An 18,188-nucleotide genomic window follows, 5' to 3' on the forward strand; every position below is an offset into this window, starting at 1 on the left:
TCATTTTTATTCATAAGCAAATAGGTGGGAGAAAAGCCTACTGACCTCAAATCAAGAGAGTTGGCAAGTACTGTACTACCATTGATGCGGCACGATTGTATGTGCACATGCTGTTCCTTATCGGGCACGATATTCTTGTTTCTATTTAAGATATACCTGTTGTTTCTTTGACGACCTGTTTGTCAATGTATCTTTTCCCTTTTCGGTTTTGACCCACAACTGGAAGCGATTGATTTTGTTCTGTTTGTTTTGCACCATATTCTTGAGCCAATTGGATCATATGGCTGGTGTTGCACTGCACTACCTTTTACTAACCCTCTCTGCTTGTATTGACCAGAATTAACTATATCCCTGCATTACTAACCAGCCAAGTTTATGTTGCAACGATCAATTGAAGGGGCTGGGCCGTGTACTTCTTTCATGTCAAGCGAGCAGGTTGTTGTTGTCTGTCACTCGTTTTCTAGAGCTTTGTTATGCAACTGCCAGGCAAGCTTTGTTGGCAACATGTGTCTTAAACTGGTCCTGTAAACCTCTGGTGTCTCTTGTCTATCTCCTCAAGATGTGTTCCAGATGTTTTTTCAACAAGATAATGAATCTTACCCAGTGCTTCTCCTTTATTTTAGAGAATAGAAAAGGAAAAAGGCTCCCCTACTCCGGAAAGTTGCCATATGTTCAAGCCCCCAAAGGTTTACGTTTGCTTCCTTCATTTTTTTTTTGAAAAAAAAGACCTCTTTGTGCTTTTGCTTTTTCCAATTAGGTTTTTCCAGCTGTATTAAGTATTTGTTTAAATCCTGTACTTGTGTGAATGTATCTTGTCTGTTGTCCATTGCCCACCGTCAGTTGTACAATGAAGTAATTGCCTCACGATTAATTGGATAATTGATTCGACAAGCACAGTTGATAAAAACGTCATCTGAGTTGGATGGCTGTTTTACAAAATTGACCCAAACAAAAATACAGGTTAATAGGAGTCGTACTTCTTTTTTAAGAGGGAAAATGCCTTTTTGATTTTATTCTGCTCTGCTCCATTTTGTTAAGTCAATGATTAGAATAGCCATGTTGTCTGTATTTATGTGTGTAGTGAATGGAATGCACATTGGAGAGTCATGGAATCAGATCACGTTGCAAGTGAGGATGACCTTGACACACAGTGGGACGTGCTGGTACAGTGCTTTATTCTGTGTGATGAAAAGCTTGGAGATGCATTGCCGGCGAGGTTGAGATAGCGCCTATCCTATAAGTGAGAAATAACTTTTTCAGAATTTCATGCTTGGAATGTAGGTGGTGTTGGTGAGCCAGCATTTATTGCCCATCCATAGCTGCCCTTGAAAATGTGGAGGAGAGCCATCTTTTTAAAAAATTCATTCTCGGGATGTGGGCTTCGCTGGCTGGGCCAGCATTTATTGCCCATCCCTAATTGCCCTTTAGAAGATGATGGTGAGCTGCCTTCTTGAACCGCTGCAGTCCATGTGGTGTAGGCACATCCACAGTGGTGTTAGGAAGGGAGTTCCTGGATTTTGGCCCAGCGACAGTGAAGGAACGGTGATATATTTCCAAGCCTATGAACTACGTTGAACATACTCCCACTGTTGCATTAGGACTTCCAGAGTTTTGATCTAGTAATGACGAAGGAACGACCAAAAATGTCCAAATCAGGATCGTGTGTGATTTGAAGAAGACCTTGGAGTTGGTGGTTAGCTAAGAACATAAAAAATCGGAGCAGGAGTTGGTCATATGGCTCAATTGAGCTACTCCATCATTCAGTGTGATTATGGCAAACCTTCAGTTTCAACTCCACTTTCCAACCCACTCCCATATACCTTGGTTCCCTGAGAGACCAAAAATCTGTCCATCTTAGCCTTTGATATATTTAATGATGGAGCATCCACAACCCTCTCAAATCTTTCCATGTCTTTGTCCTTCTGGATGTCAAGGTTGCAGGTTTGGGAGATACTCTCGACAAATCTCTGGTGACTTTCTACTGTGGATCCTGGATCCTGTAGTTAGTACACACTACAGTCACGGTGCACCGGTGCTGGAGAGAGCAGATGTTTAAGGTGGTAGATGGGCTGCCAATAAAGCAGGCTGCTTTGTCCTGAATTGTGTCAAGCTTCTTGAGTATTCTTGCAGAGGATGAAGGGGAAGATATTCTGGAATGCTGTCACTTATCCCAGCAGTGAAGAAGACAGTGCGTATATGCTGTAGGGAGTGTTGGGATACAGTGGATCAGTGGAGAATTCTTAAGAGAGTGATTTATCTATAAGTGAAGAAGACTTTGAAACATGTAAGGAACTCCAGGGCCCCATGCTGTTCTATAATTAAAGATCAGCTTGTGTGTGTAGCTTGAATGTGTGTGTAGCTTGAGTGTATGTGTATCGTGTGTGTGCTATAACAAACCCTGGGATATTGTGCTCACCATGCAAGTGAAGAAGATTTTAGAACCACATGATGAGCACTTGGATATTGTATCATTCCATATAGAAGGTAAAATCTGACCACTTCAAAACTGAACACCTGGAGGATACAGAACATAGAACAGTAGGAATTACTATATGTTTTTGGAAAGGACCCCAGACATACAGTCAGAAAGCTTTAGATAAATAATTGGGTTTATCCCACAAGTTAGGAAGACCATAAGTTCCACTTTGAACCATCTCCCATCCTAAACCTGTTGGCAATACATTGAGAAATGCAGTTTCACCTTGTTTATTTGGCAAGTATATGAGTACCTAATACATGGATGGTGATGTTATAGCTGTATTATGAACAATGTGTGAATGTCTGTAAACTGAGTTGCCTACTGATTCTTGAAGTGGAGTTTTGTTTAACGTGCACACCAAATTTTTTACCTAATAATCTATTTCAAATTTAATTTTTATTGTATGTAAATTTGACTTCCACATCAAATTTGATCTCCACATCCAGGCAGCATAACTGCATGATGCACAGATGAAATACAGTGAGGTGCAGCATACGTGGCAAGGGGAAAGAGCTCCGGGGTTACCTCCCCACCCCTCCAGAAAATAAAACAGGTGGCCTGCCTGCTACCTTCCCGCCCCACCCTCGGCATGTCTCCCATAATGCAGTGGGTGGGTAAGGCATCAGGCCGACTGCCCGTCTTTGGGCCGATTGAGGCCCTTGAGTGGCCAACTAATGGCCACTTATGGGCCTCATTCTGCCTCCACAACTATAATACATATAGCAGGGGAAGGCAAAGGCAGAAGCAAAACGGCTATTCCGGCAACTTTTGCTGCACGTGCTGCTGGTGGGCATGAAGGTGGGTGGATAACCTCCTTCTTTGGGGTCTGGGGAGTTCCCCCTTTCAGAGGCACAACTTCCCTATAAAATCGTACCCCCCTTTAATCATTCCTCCCCCTGGCCTCTATAACATGGCCCCACACCTCCCCTCCCCCCACCCTCATTGCTGGGGTCTGTCAGGAGGCTTATTCAAATTTCTGGACTTACCTGAAGTCCAGCATCAATGGCACTTCTCCAGGAACTGCTTACAGTCCCAGCAGTGGCCATTACTCGATCCTGGCTCTGCTGGGACTACAAAGCTGCCAGTCAATCAGATTGGCTGGCAGCTCTCTAGGGCATGACTTCCTCCCAGGTGGGGGCAGGAATGCCCCTTCTAATCAATTAAGCCTGCACCCCCCCCCCCCCTTATCACTGCAGGCAGCTGGGTCTCGGTCGGCACAGTGCAAACGGACGTTTCGATCAAGGTGGGGTGGTGGGGGGAGCAAGTAATCTGCCACCGCCCCTACAAAATCCACCCCACTGTATCACACAAGTGCTGAAGTTATAGGCTAACCATAGATGTCTTGTCAGCTGAAGCAAAGTTCATTTATCACTGCTTTCTATTGTAGATGATGTTTTGTCTATGGTATATAATAAGGAAGCTAGTATTGCATTTAATTGAATTATTTAGATTGCTGTAATTCAGCTCTGAATTACTTTAAATAAAGGGAAGAGGAACAAAGCAGATTCCTAGTACCGCACCGCTGCTGTTTTCTCTAGTTATTCAATGTTCGGGTAAATTTCCAAATTTTGAGGGTTGTTGGAGGTTGACAGAAAACCACTGATTTTTCTCTCACCAGGAAGGGAGTTATGTTACATAGTTAAAAGGCAACCTAGTTATGAGATCCTGTGTCTAGTTCTTGAAGAGTTTGTTGAAGAGTTGGAAAGATGACATGAAAAAAGGTTTGAATCTCTGTTGCATTTCATATTTTGCATCGCAGTAAGTGTGGAATTATAACGGTTTCTTTTCAGAAGTGTTTGCAGATAGCAGTAATTCAACAAAATCCCCCCCATCCTCCATATTCCCTGCTACTGCTATTTAGATGTCCTTTTAATCATTAGTTTTGAACCTCCATCCCATAACATAGAATCAAAAACTAGTTCAGTGATATACTACCTGTTCAGTGCACAGTTTTAATAAAGTTGTTCCATTATCAAATGATATATCACACCCACTAAACCAGTAAAGGAGGGACAGGGGGATATTCTCTTCAATCCACAATCTGTTGATAGTGTGGCACTGGACCTGGTTCTCCCTGTGGCATGTGGTGCATTTGGGAGCAAAATCAATTTACACAGTGCTGTGCTTTGAATGGGTAGGATATTGAACTATTGTTAATGTACTATTAACATGCTTCCCCTTTGATAGGTTTTTTTTCTCTCTAATCAAGAATGCAAGAATTCTCTGGAACCTTGCATCATGCCAAAAAAAATGTGCAACAGATGGGGTTTGGAAATGTTCTCATTCTTTATAACAGTTTGAGTTCACTGCGCTCGCCAGCCTGTGATTTTCACCCCACCACCCCTTCACTGTTTGTTTTAATGGACGTCAAGCCAGTGTGCTTGCAAAGACAGGAAACCCAGGTCAGCAGGATCATTGTACATGTGTCAGATAATTTGTGGCCACTTGTGAAAAGATGACTTTAATTGTACTCAGGGAAGTCTTGTGTAATTTCACTGATGACATTTCTTTTCTAATATATGAAATTGAGTTTACCATTACCCTCTCAATTCCTTCAATTCCAAAATGGCAATAGGATTGAGACCCCTTATTTTCACCCTGCCAGAGTCTTGCCACCCTCCGTGTTCTTCTGCCCTGTTGGGTAAGACTCTTGAGAAATGAATGGCAGCTGTCAATATTGTTGCACAGTTAATGGATGGAAGGTGAAACTACATCAGTTCAAGGGATCCACCCCATGAATTCTACTCAACTGAAACAGGCAGGTTTTTAGCAAAGCACACCTCTGAAAGCTAACCCTGTGCCCTCCTGCTACGAAGGTAGGTGGAGGTCCTGTGACTTTGTTACCCAAACAAAAGAAAACTCTCTAATGGGATTTCAGTGTATTGGGATATTCTAGATGCTCAGTGCTTTTAGACTTGATCCATATGTCTTGCTTTTTGTGAAGACATCAAATTTCTTTATGAACCGTTTATCTGGGTTGAAATTCTTTTCAGCTAATATATAGGTATCTGTATCATGTTTGCTTTAGTTTATGTTTTGAGCTTTTGTCATTCTATAGCAAAAAGGTAATTTATAAGATCAAAACCTGGCCTTTTTTTTTCAAAAAAATTTATGAATTACACCTTTCTTCATTTTGTTTCCAGAAAATTTATTGCAATGTCCAATTATTGTGCCGCTCTCGCATTCTTTAATTGTTTTAAAACAAGTCAAAATAACATTGTTTATTTCCAGGTATTACTAGGTTGAAGCAGGAATTTGATGCTTTAAGGCAACACCTCTGTGATCAGCTTCCCTTGGAAATGACTGCAGTGATCGGTGCTCAGAGTCCATTTTACATGAAATTGCACCTAGTGCACAAAGAATTATTTCCTATGCATGAAATGATATTTGGAGAACAAGCACTTGCTGGTTAGGCATTCTCAGCAAACATATTTTGTTTGAAAGTTGGATCAAGCCTCCAAATTAATGGAATAAGGAAGCTCTTTGCAAAAGGCACTTTTAAGATGCACATGACAGACTGAATATGCAGGCACCTTACTGAGTCTACATTGTTCCCCCGCCCCCTACCAGGACCTCGGGGAGGTGGTGGGGACTGGGGGGTGTGACTGCAATCTCTTGCAAGAATTCTGCTGATCAAACTTGCAAAAATGTTAAGGGCTCTGGAAAATGAAAGAAGTCTTTCATTTTTGTGTAATTCTACAGTGTCTATCTGCTGCGTGGTCTTTCACACAAGGCAGTCACATTAACACCAATCTTTAGCTGCTGGAACACAAATGCTCATTCAAGAAATGCATAGATTGTTTCAGGGTTTTTTTTGTGTAGTTTTTTTTTGCCACCATAGTAACTTTCAAGTAGTAATTTTATAATTTTAATATATAGGGCATTTTCATGTACATTAGCAACCAGCACGAATTTGGACGACTTCTTCCAACAGAAAATTACAATGCCTCACACGTGCACGGTGATCTGTGGGAAATCTTTGACAACCCATTGGTGAGTCTTTGTAAATTGTGAATAAGGTTCGGAATCTGATGTGTTCATTTTAAAGCCTAATTTTAAATGATGTTTGCAAATATCCATAATTAATTCTCTTCAGGTAACCAATTATGTTCTGTTGTTAAGTTTTCATTAATACAGTGACTTGAGAAAATATATTAATCACAATGCACTATTTAAAATGTACAACCTATAACATGAGTGCATTGCATAGTTGATGAGCTGCACTTACAAATTTGTAACAAGGCAGTGACTAACTTTTGACACTTTCAGAAATATTCACATGGCACTGAGAACAATACTCAAATGATTTAAACCTGAAGATACATTATTGCCTTGCAACACCCTATTTAACTTATAACTCTAACACAAGACTGTTTGGCATAAATAGTGCCTAGGTTATTTTGATATTAAGTGCGGGTTATGGATCCTGTAAATCTTGCTGCAACTCATTGCTGCATAGCCTACTGGCAGCCCTCCTGAAGAAATCAGGATTATTACGAGATTTTAGATTTCTTCGTGTCTTGTACTTTCCTACCATAGGAAGGATCAATGGTATGGATGTTTTGTCATTTGCTGTAACTCTCCGTGCTGTTCATCCACTGTGTAATGTGTGACAGACCAAGCAATAGTTGGATGTATTTATTTTGTGTTTTGGCACACTAAGATCTAGAGCGCACACTTCATTTATGTTGGGAAAAGTCATAAATATCATACTGAAAAACTTGTACATTGCAAGGATATATAAGATAGAAACATTAAGCATTTAAAGATTGAGGCTTAGTTGTATTTCACTGAGCTGAACACACTTTCCTCTACCTTTTTACCAGTTATGGAGCTGACTAAAATGCATTTCCTTTACTGTAATCTGGTGATATTTATGATGCAATATGGGACTTGTTTTATGCTTCACTGGGTATTTTGTTGACTGTTGTGTATTTTACTTAAGTAAATGCTGCAATCTTGCCAGACAGCAATGAATGAAACGAGTAAGGAGGCAACAAAGGGGACACATGTATCATTTTAGCAGGCAGGCCTTCAGAACTGGGAAGATATAAAATTTACTGCAAGGATCATCATCCACTAGATGAAAGCTAATGGGTAATATGGTGTTCACAATTACATTTTAATGAAATAGAGTCTGGTCATTTTCATTGTTAAAAAGAGAAAATAGTTTTAACATACGCATTACACAAGGGAGACAGACTTAAGGCAGTTGACAAAAGAGCCAGAGTGAGATTTCTTTTATGTAGCACGTTATTATCATCTAGAATGCACTGCCTGAGAGGCAAACAGATTCTGTGCTAACCTTCAAAAGAAAATTGGATAAATACGTAATGGGGAGAAAAATGCAGGGCTGTGGAAAAGGAACAAGGGAGCAGGACTAATTGGGTAGTTTATTCTGAGCCAGCACAGCCATGATGGGCAGAACACCAGCCTCCTGTGCTCTCTGATTACAAAACTACCAACAGACGATTAAAAGGTATTTCTGCGGGGATGGGGGGGTATTGAAAAATGGGGCCTCTGCCCTGATTTTTAAATTTTAAATGTATAGTTCAATACTAGATGCAATATCTACATATCCACACTAATCAATAGCATTATACCATATCATGTTAGCATTTTGTTATGCTTGTTTGGTGCTAATTACAAGAATATTAAACATGTAAGAAGAATAAGAGACAATATCTGAGCTTTAAATCAAGGTTTTCTTTTAATGTAAGTGAAAGAAAAGAAAGACTTGCATTTTGTAAGCTGCTTTTCATAGCCACATGTGAACCTTTATCAACCTGACAGAAACCAAGTCCATAAGCAATTAAAATGCCCTGAGTTTAATTTAAATTTATTTTATGGAAAATTGTTCCTAAGATCAAATGCAAATTCATGACTTAATCTTTGTTTCAGACAAATGTCTATAAAACAAAATTCACTGTGGAAATAAAACTTCATATTTGCGATAGGTAATTGTTACTGCAAATCATTGTTGCATGGGAATGATGATGTAATAATTTTAATTTTAAAAATGCATATTGGCAAAATGTGATTTTAGTAGCTGCTAGAAGGGGTTTAATCTCTCTCTAAACTCAATAATGGTTACAGGTAAACCCTCACATCCCATGAAATGTGGCTGTCATAGTGACGATCAGCTTTCCCACTTTTTAAAAATTAAACTTGTTCAAAAGCGCCCATCCTGTCACCATGAAATTTTAGCTTCAGTTTTAATACACAGTGCTACTTTCAGCAACATAAATGTAAGTTGATGTTTTTGCATGACTTAATGCATTTCCCATAGGATTTTCACGGATGTTGGGGGCACGCCTCTAACCATTATTGAGATAGCTGAGTTTGGTGATGCTGCAACTGCAGAAGGCTCCCACACAAGCAGTTGCAGCACCTGTAACATCAAGGCTAGTGATGACCTAGGTCAGCTACCTGTACCAAAGATGATACAGATCTAGGAAAAACGTAGAGTAGGAAGCAACGGGCCTGCTTGGGTTAAAAAGAGAGATGTCAAGTTCCACGGAAGCAAGATGGAGCCCAATAGACCATGGCTGGCGACGGCCAGAGAGCAGAGTACCACATGGCCTAGAGTGCAGGCGAGGATTTGGGGCAGTGGCAGACAGGATGGCTCCCAGAGCTGCAGGCAGCGACAGGTGGAGGCAGTGACTGACACAGCTACCCATAGCCAGAGAGAGTGGCTGGCAAATGTCGGTGTGTGACCTCCTCAGCTTGCACAGGTGCAATCCTGTACTGGCACTGGCTGATGGGCATACACCAGCAAGCGGTGGCAGAAATTGTGCCTGCTTACCAGATGCAATATGAGCCGAACGCTAATGCACAAGCACACACATGCACAAAGACACCTGGCCAATCAGCATCAGGAATCACAGTGCATTGAGTTTTAAGAGGGATTAAACCCCATGCAGTAATTGCTAAAATCATGTTTTGTTAATATGAATTTTTAAACTAATCATTACATGTCAACATTCCTATGTAGTAGTGTTTTTCAGCATCTAATAAGCTGTTGCAGACATGAAGAAGTTTTATTTTCACGATGAATTTTGTTTAATAGGCATTTGTCTGAAACAAGGATCAAATCAGCAACTTCCATTTCATTTTAGGGATAATTTTCTTTCCTTATTTCTCCCTTAATTATTTGTACAGGTTGTAATTTTCAACAGTCCCTTTTTAGTACAGACAGTTTTGGCTTGATGTGCTGCATTTAATCAGCATTTGTGGAGTGGAGCAAAGAGAACAAAATGTCCTTAATAACAAGAGGGTGGGAGAACCAGATGTGAAGCTGTAATATTAAAATTTGTGGGCTCCATTGCCAATTAATTTGCTGTCCTTTGGGGTCTTGCTGAAAGAAGGAGGAAATGGGGATAAATTGTGAAGTTAAAAAGTAATTCGATTTAAAATACTTGCCTTTCATACTACCTATCATCTTTCATGTGTCTGCATGTTTCGACACAGCATTTAAATCCTTTGGGAAATGAGTTTTTCATGTAAAAACAGCTTGCATTTGTATAGCTGGAAGTGGTACTGCATATTAAAACTGAAACAAAAAAATTGCATGGTGACACTGTGGGCACTTTTGAATCCTACCCGCCCATCAGAAACCAGGCTTGTAAGCAATTAAAATGCCCCTCCCCCTGGAGCCACCTGGATCACACTGTTGCCAATAGTAACCTGCTTTCCTGAGCAGGTACCCATCCAAAGCCAATGAGATCCCTCTTCACACGTGCATGTTGTATCCTGATGACATCATTGAAACTGCTCTGTAAATTTGGTACAGGCAGGTGCTGTGTGTTCCCTCCCAGAATACCTCTGGACAAAAGAGAATCAACCCCAGAAGAGACTGATAGAAAATGTGCTTTTCATCCCCTTTTCGGGGAGCTAAGAAGAGCAGAAACCCTCCTTCAAGCCTCACAAAGAGAGCTTAGGCCACTCCAATTCCTCCCTCCCCTGCCCCTCACTGTGTTTTTCAGAACACGAGAACCTGATCCCACCAGCTATCATGTGTTGGGAGGCGGTGATGAATCGCAGGCCGACAGCTGCATCCTAGCCTTTCTGGGAGATGGACCAGTGACGTGTTAATGAGGGCCAGGGCTTAACATATCCACAGGCCAGATTTCTGCAGCAGCGCTGGGTTTGCAACTCACCTCACCATCCACCCGCTGTCAAAATGGTGGAATGAGTACCAAGTCAAAGTTCACCCTACAGCTGCAGCCACCTGGGAAGAGAAAGTTAAAATAAATCTTTTGTTTGCTGTTTGTTCGGCACCCATCCCCACAAGTTATTTTGGCATGGCCTATTTCTCCTCCACTCCAAACTATGGAATTGGTTTGAATGGCTACATCCACTTCCCCCAAGCCCTTGTCTCCACGACTCTTAGGCCTGAATCTTTCCCATGTCGGGTAGGTTCGGCGGGAGCGTTTGTAGAACCATTGGCTCCGCACCGCCATTGGCTGCACACCGCCATTTTACGTAGGCAGACCAATTAAGGCCCACCCAGTGTAACACACGAGTGATAGCGCTGAGCGCCACCTGTGAGGGGGGGGGGGGGGGGGGGGGTTGGTGGGGGGGTGGGGGGTGGGGACGGAGAACCTGGTCCAGTGCGCACGAATCCCCCGGAGGCACGGAGCTCTCTCAGGGAAATTGAAGTGCTTTTTAAAAAAAAAAAGAATTAAATGCAATGAAAATGCATTTGACTGTGTCACATGAGATGGGACACGTTTTTATTTTTCAATAAAAGTTTTTATTCGATTTGTAAAAGCTTTAGGAATCCTCATTCCGCTCGTGCACCCGCCGAATGAAACATCGAGAGCGCAATGGTGTCAGGGCGCACGCCCGACACCATCACGCGTCATTTAATGTGCTGGCGTGTCAGGCCCATCCCCACACGCCGATTTTAACGTCCTGGCTTTGGTTACACTTCTGATTTATACTGTTATTATAAATGGTGCATCATCCTTCCGTGTGCTTTCCCCTGAGGTTTGGCTGAGAGATGGAGCGGTGAGCTCAATCTAGGTGTTACGCTCTGTACAAATGTCTGATGCATACCGAGCACTAACCTCCAGGGAGAGAAAGCTGGAGGGAGGGCCTACTCTAACTCTGCCATCTCAGCGGCCTGAATTGGCTTCGGTCTTTTGCCTTATTCCTGACTATCGCAATTTGTTTTGCAGGATTGGAAGGAAAAATACATTCATCCAAACTATTCCAAGATATTCACAGGGCAGGTGGTTGAAGAGGTATGTAATAGTTTGCTGAGAGTAATCAAAGCACTGTCCCTTCAAACATTTGCTGTTCCTTGCAGATCCCCTTATGGTAATCATTGAAAACTGTTTGAACTTTTCCATTTGCCTAGCCAGCAGCTAGTTTATAAATATATATATTCACAAGGCCTTTCCACAGTGCGTAATATATTCCAGACACAGAACCACCAAGTATATCTCCAGTAGCACACTAAAGAAGTTTTCTAATAGGACCATCTAGTCCTCACAAAATATATACTTCTTATCTAAGCACTCCTGTTAATCGCTTTTTGCATCTCTCATTCATTGTGATGTACAGCTAAGATCCTGTGGCTGGGATTTTACACTTCGGTGTTTCTAGCACATGCCTGGTTTACATATTGAAAAATTGCCCCCACACAACCTAATGCAATGCACTTTGTGTGCACAGTTTCATTATCTGTGCTTTAATGTGTAGCAGGAAAACTGCAGCAGAAGATCCCACTCCATGTGTCCATTGTTTTTCAGTAGAGCCCTGTTGCATATCTGAGGTTCCTTTACATTAACCGATAAATACCTGGTAAAGGAAAACTTGCATTGGGGAGGAAATAAAGCCTGTATAAAAATCTTGTACGGTACGTCTGTCGTACAAAGCCATAGATCTTTAAGTCGCAAAACATTGCCCTTTCTATCATCCTGTCACATCATACATCACACAGCCGCCACTGTGCTTAGGACCTCAGCTAGAAATAAACTATTTTAAAATAATCTTCAGATATTATAGTAATATAAAAATGACACGTAAACAGCAATAAGCTTAGACAATAATTCGCTCTTGCAGGTATGATTGTAAACTGTTACTGCTGCACTGAATCACCATGTTCTTTTGATCTATGTGGTTCCTTGAAGGTTAATTTGTTTCTCCATCCAATGAGGAATACAACCTGTACACAAAAATAGGTGGGAAGGCATGTTGTAATGAGGACATAAGGAATCTGCAAGGGGCTATAGATAGATTGAGTGAGTGGGCAAAAACTTGGCAGATGGAGTTTAATGTAGGAAAGTGTGAGGTCATGCATTTTGGTAGGAAGAATCAAAAGGCAGACGACTATTTAAATGGAGAGAGACTCCATAAAAGTGCAGTACAGAGGGATCTGGGTGTTCTTGTGCATGGAACACAAAGTTATCGTGCAGGTGCAGCAAGTAATTAAGAAATGGAATTTTGGCGTATATTACTAGGGGGTTGAAGTTTAAAAATAAGAAAGTCTTGTTACAACTGTACAGGGTGTTGGTGAGGCTGCACCTGGAGTACTGTGTACAATTTTGGTCCCCGTATTTAAGAAATGATATACGGGCATTGGAAGCAGTTCAAAAGAGATTCACTAGGCTGATAAAGGGATAAAGGGGTTGACTTATCAAGAATGGCTAAAACAGGTTAAGCCTTTATTCATTAGAGTTTAGAAGAATGAAGGGTGATCTTGTTGAAACATACAATGTTCTGAGGGTGCTTGACAGGGTAGATGTTGCGAAGGTGTTTCCACTAGTGGAGGAATCTTGAACTAGGAGACATAGTTACAGAATAAGGGGACATTCACTTCAAACTGAGATGCGAAGGAATTTCTTCTCTCAGAGGGTAGTGAATGTCTAGAATTCTCTAACTCAAAGAGTTGTGGAGGCTAGATCACTGAACGTATTTAAAAAGGAGGTAGACTGATGAAATATCGGGGAGTCGAGGGCTATGAGGAGCTGGCATAAAAGAGTAGTTGAGTCCTGAGGCAGATTAGTCATGATCTTATTAAATGACAGGGTGAGCTTGAGGGGCCAACTGACTACTCCTGCTTCTATTTCTTATGTAACCACTCCAGCTATTTAATGTGGAACTTTGTTTTTTTTTTGTGTTTGGCAGCCATGCCCAGATGTCTTCTGGTTCCCTATATTTTCAGAGACAACATGTGATGAACTTGTAGAGGAAGTGGAGCACTATGGCATTTGGTCTGGTGGAAAGAATGAGGTGAAACCTTGGATTAGCATGAATTAGTTCCATTTGACTACGCTGTCTTCCTCTCTCAGCCATTTTATTTAAATGTCTTAAAAACGGGCTATCAGAGTGAGCAGGTTTTTGCTTCTAGTCTCAAGCTTCTTTATTATTTAATCTCCTTGTTACTCCTCCCCACACCTTTTATGTCTTTGCTCGCTTCACATTACAGTCACTAGTTCGTATGAGCAAATCTCTCTGCCACCCTATTGCTCTCTCTCTCCACCTTAAAGCCTACCTCTTTAACTGTGCTTTTATTTATTTGCCCCAATATCTCCTTATGTAGCTTGGTGTCAAATTCTGTTCACTCTTCACTCCTGTGAAGTGCTGTGGGATGTCTTAGTACATTAAAGGCACCACATAAGTGCAACATGATGATCAAAAAGAAAGGGGAAGATTTTAGAAATTGTAGATTACTACACTCTCAAAAACTGAGGATTTTTTATCTGAATTTAGTAATGAGGAGATCATGGCATATTTGTTTCTGTGTCTCCATCTTTCTTTTAACTTTTCTGAAGCTGAAGGATCTCAGCCCACTAACTCATCCGTTTTGTTTAAGGATAAGCGGCTGGTTGGTGGATATGAAAATGTTCCTACTGACGACATTCATATGACCCAGGTTGGACTGGAACAGGTGTGGCTGCAATTCATTCGGGAGTACATTGCACCAGTGGCACTAAAGCTTTTCTCTGGCTATCACACCAAGGTATGATCGTCTTCCTTCACAAACGTTTAATGTTGAAAAAGGAAGTGTAAAAAGTACCTTGTGCCAAGACTTAGCTTTTGCTTATCAGTTGAATGAAGCAAAACAAAAATGTCACCACCTCACTTGACCTGCTGTGTTGCAGTGGAATGAAGTTGATTAAACTAAAACTTTCTCTTTCTTGTATGTTACTCATGTTCTAGAGTGTAATTTCTTTACAACTTACTACCATTCAGTCAGTGTTATTCCAGGTTTTAATTTACATTTCATGGCTGTGGCATAAAAGGCCACTTGTTAAGTCACATTTGGCTGGTAAGATGTTGTCATCCAGGTGTTACATCACATCTGGCAGGTATTACTGCTCATTCACAAATTCCAACTTGGCTTAACATGCTGGAACAGTGGAATCTAGAAGAATTGATCACAACCAAAATCTGATTTTCAAAACCACAGAAATGTAATTGTTTAATTAGTGGCATTTTATGTGCAAATCTTTACTGGCTGATCCCATTGCTCAAAGCCCATTCCCTCTGTTACAAATTTGTTAATCTACAGAAATTACTATATCAGTGGATCCTGATGATCATGTAATGACTGTCCCACTGAGCAATGTATTTATCATCAGCTGCTCAGCTTGTACTCCCCAGATTCCCCTTCCCATCAGGCTGCTAAGAATGATTATTTTTCTGATATCAATACTTTTCATTTACACATTCTAACTCCTGCCATTCTTATGTGGAGCACTCCATAGACTCACTGGCTGTTAAACAGGCGAGTAGTACATCCATGGGGAGAGATTAAGCCCGTTAGTCAGTTGCTCAGTTATTTACTGTGCAGGTGAGCATTGAAGAGTGTTACTTGGTACCCAGCGTACTGACCAATTGGTTATAGTAATTGTTTGGGCTATTGACTGTGTAGGTTATTATAACTGAAAAGTGTAAATGTTTGATATCAAAGGCATGGACCCAGCTAGTCTTTATAATGCTGCAAATTCTGGATTGCGTTTAGGTGTACAACAATAAGGTCATATATTGCACTTTTGATCCAAACATGAGTTAATCCAGCAAACAATAAGTTCCCTGATTAAAGACAGCAAGCACAACAGTGGCATCTATTGCCATTGTGAACTTAGAAGAGGTAAAGAACAAAGGGAGGTGCAAACACCCAAAGGGAGAGCAAGCAAGGGAAGATATTATGCTGGGGCAATGCCAATCAGTGTTTAGGTGTACACTGTCCTGAACCAACATTCTTTCATGGGATGAGTTCAAAGCTGGTGGAATTTAAATTCAATTAGTAAATCTGGAATATAAAGGTAGTCTCAGTAATGGTGACCATGAAACTATCGTTCACTATCATCCTTCAGGGAAGGAAATCTGCTGCATTGATCCGGCAAGGCCAGCATTTGTTGCCCATTCCTAATTGCCCTTGAACTGCTAGGCCATTTCAGAGGGCAGTTAAGAGTCAGCCACATTGCTGGAGTCACATATAGGCCAGACCGGATCAATGCAGCAGATTTCCTTCACTGAAGGATGATAGTGAACGATAGTTTCATGGTCACCATTACTGAGACTACCTTTATATTCCAGATTTACTAATTGAATTTAAATTCCACCAGCTTTGAACTCATGTCCCCAGAGAACTAGCCGGGGCCTCTGGATTACTAGTCCAGTGACATTACCACTATGCCACCACCTCTATTACTTTTTCTGGAATGCTGTAACAACTTGCATCATGGACTGACAGGAAAAAGTCAGCAACTGTGATGTCCCTGTGAGCTCTTAATTTAAATCATTTCAGTGGGCAGTTACTGATGACTGGCATTCCTGAACAGGAAGAAGAAGGGACAGAAAGTTACAGGACCAATAGCTGCAATTGCTCTCAGGCTACAAGAGGAAAATGAAACACAGAAGCCAGAAATACCACCACAAAATTTTTTCAAGAGTTTGTTTGGAAGTATTTTACTGATGTGATTGGCTGTGCCAATCTTGATTACCTGCAACTAATCATTCTTTATTACTGGAACTGACTGAAGTGTTTCCACATGTTTGTTAATATTGTCCCCAACAAACATTTTGCTGAGTAAAGATTGTCAATAGACTTGTAAATTTGACTCATAGGAGACAGGCTGGCAACAACCTAACAATGACGTAGAGGTCTGGACTTAGTAGTTGATGTTATTATAATGTCTGGACCAATGCATGTTTTTAATTACAGATTCTGTTAAAATAGTGCTCATCAGGAAATCTAGGCCACATTTTTAATTTTAGTTTAGCTTACAAACTTTTGGGTTTTGATAATCTTTTGAAACGTGTTTTCATATCTTCAGCAAGCTAGAGGTTTAAAAAAAATCAATTTTATTTGGGCACAACTCACGGCAGAAAGGCAATTAATGAGTGTAACAACATTGCAATGTCACAAAAATGATTAAGCAACTCAATAGTTTTCAGTGTTGTTGGTTTATTTTCCTTCCAGGGTTTTGCCATGCTGAACTTCGTTGTAAAGTATACGCCAGAGAGACAGGCTTATTTAAGACCTCATCATGATTCCTCTACATTCACTATAAACATCGCCTTAAATAATAAAGGAATAGATTATCAGGTGGGTTACATGTGTTCTTTGTATTATTTTATTCCGTCAGCTGGTGTCTTCTCACTTGAATCTTCAGTAAAGGTCTTAATTTTAAATAAATTTAGGTTTGCACTTCCATTTTGCCTACCTTCTAGTTAAGAAAAATTAGCGTGGGGGTTGAATTAAACTTTTTAGCTGACCCTTTAACATACTGTTTCTCCTTGAAAGAGATCTGGAAATGATGTTTGTGCAGTGTTTCCTCGCATAGGCTTTCTTCTTCCTCTCTTGCCTCCTCCGTGCCCCCCAGCAGATTTGGGGTGGATAATTGAGGAAAAATACTCCAGAGCATGTGCCACCAAATCCAGTGTACACCTGTCATTACATGAACTTTATAGAAATAGGGGCAGTATAGCATCTTTCATATTTCCCAGCATTTATATTGTGTGAATGATGGGCACAAGGGCCAGGGCCAAACACTCCTACATTCAACAGTAGGGAGAGAAAGTAATTTTATGTGCAACCAGAAGCCCTATGTGCTCCTGGAGCCAAAACCTACAACATCAAAACTGCCCTCGATGAAGTAAGATTCCCCAATAGAGGCCAGAAATCCTTTCTTCAATATGCTAATGACACCAAAGATAGAAGATTGGCTAGGGATAAGGGCACATGGAAGGCAAAAAATTACGCTATTTCCAACCCCACCACCCAATCACCTGGATTGTGTGAGGCAGAAAGCCTAGATCGCCATGTTAAGTCATTGTGGAGCAGCAACCAGTGTAGCAAGCAAAATGCTGAGCTATCTTGCTGAATCAGTAGAACGTAAGTTCTCCTATAGTGCTCTGATCAGGTTGTAATTTGAATAGTACTTTCAGTTTTGGCACAGCAAAACATTCAAATTTGAGAAATGCCTCAGAGTCTCAACCGGGACATAGATATACATACAATCATACGAATTAGGAGCAGGAGTAGGCCACTTGGTCCCTCGAGCCCGGACCACCATTCAATAAGATCATGGCTGATCTGAATGTAGCCTCAATCCCATGTTCCTGCCTACCCCCAATAACCTTTTACCCCCTTGTTAATCAAGAATCTATCTAGCTCTGCCTTAAAAGTATTCAAAGACTCTTCCTCAAAAGGTGATGGAAGCAGAGTTCCAAAGACTCACGACCCTAA

At 41.0% G+C, this 18,188-nt stretch overlaps 1 protein-coding gene across 3 annotated transcripts in view; it reads left to right on the forward strand.

The window, feature by feature from the left end:
- plod2 (procollagen-lysine, 2-oxoglutarate 5-dioxygenase 2) overlaps window positions 1-18,188 on the forward strand; it is a 152,403-nt gene that overhangs the window by 129,243 nt on the left and 4,972 nt on the right. For 2 of the 3 annotated variants that reach the window (XM_041215703.1, XM_041215723.1), the window contains 6 exons: window positions 624-686; window positions 6,359-6,472; window positions 11,662-11,727; window positions 13,616-13,720; window positions 14,304-14,450; window positions 16,920-17,045. In XM_041215703.1, the coding sequence (XP_041071637.1) occupies window positions 624-686; window positions 6,359-6,472; window positions 11,662-11,727; window positions 13,616-13,720; window positions 14,304-14,450; window positions 16,920-17,045 (621 nt within the window). The remainder of the gene's footprint in view (window positions 1-623; window positions 687-6,358; window positions 6,473-11,661; window positions 11,728-13,615; window positions 13,721-14,303; window positions 14,451-16,919; window positions 17,046-18,188) is intronic. The other variant, XM_041215713.1, reaches the window with a different exon arrangement.

Source organism: Carcharodon carcharias, chromosome 2 (assembly GCF_017639515.1).
Source record: "Carcharodon carcharias isolate sCarCar2 chromosome 2, sCarCar2.pri, whole genome shotgun sequence".
NCBI lineage: Eukaryota > Metazoa > Chordata > Chondrichthyes > Lamniformes > Lamnidae > Carcharodon > Carcharodon carcharias.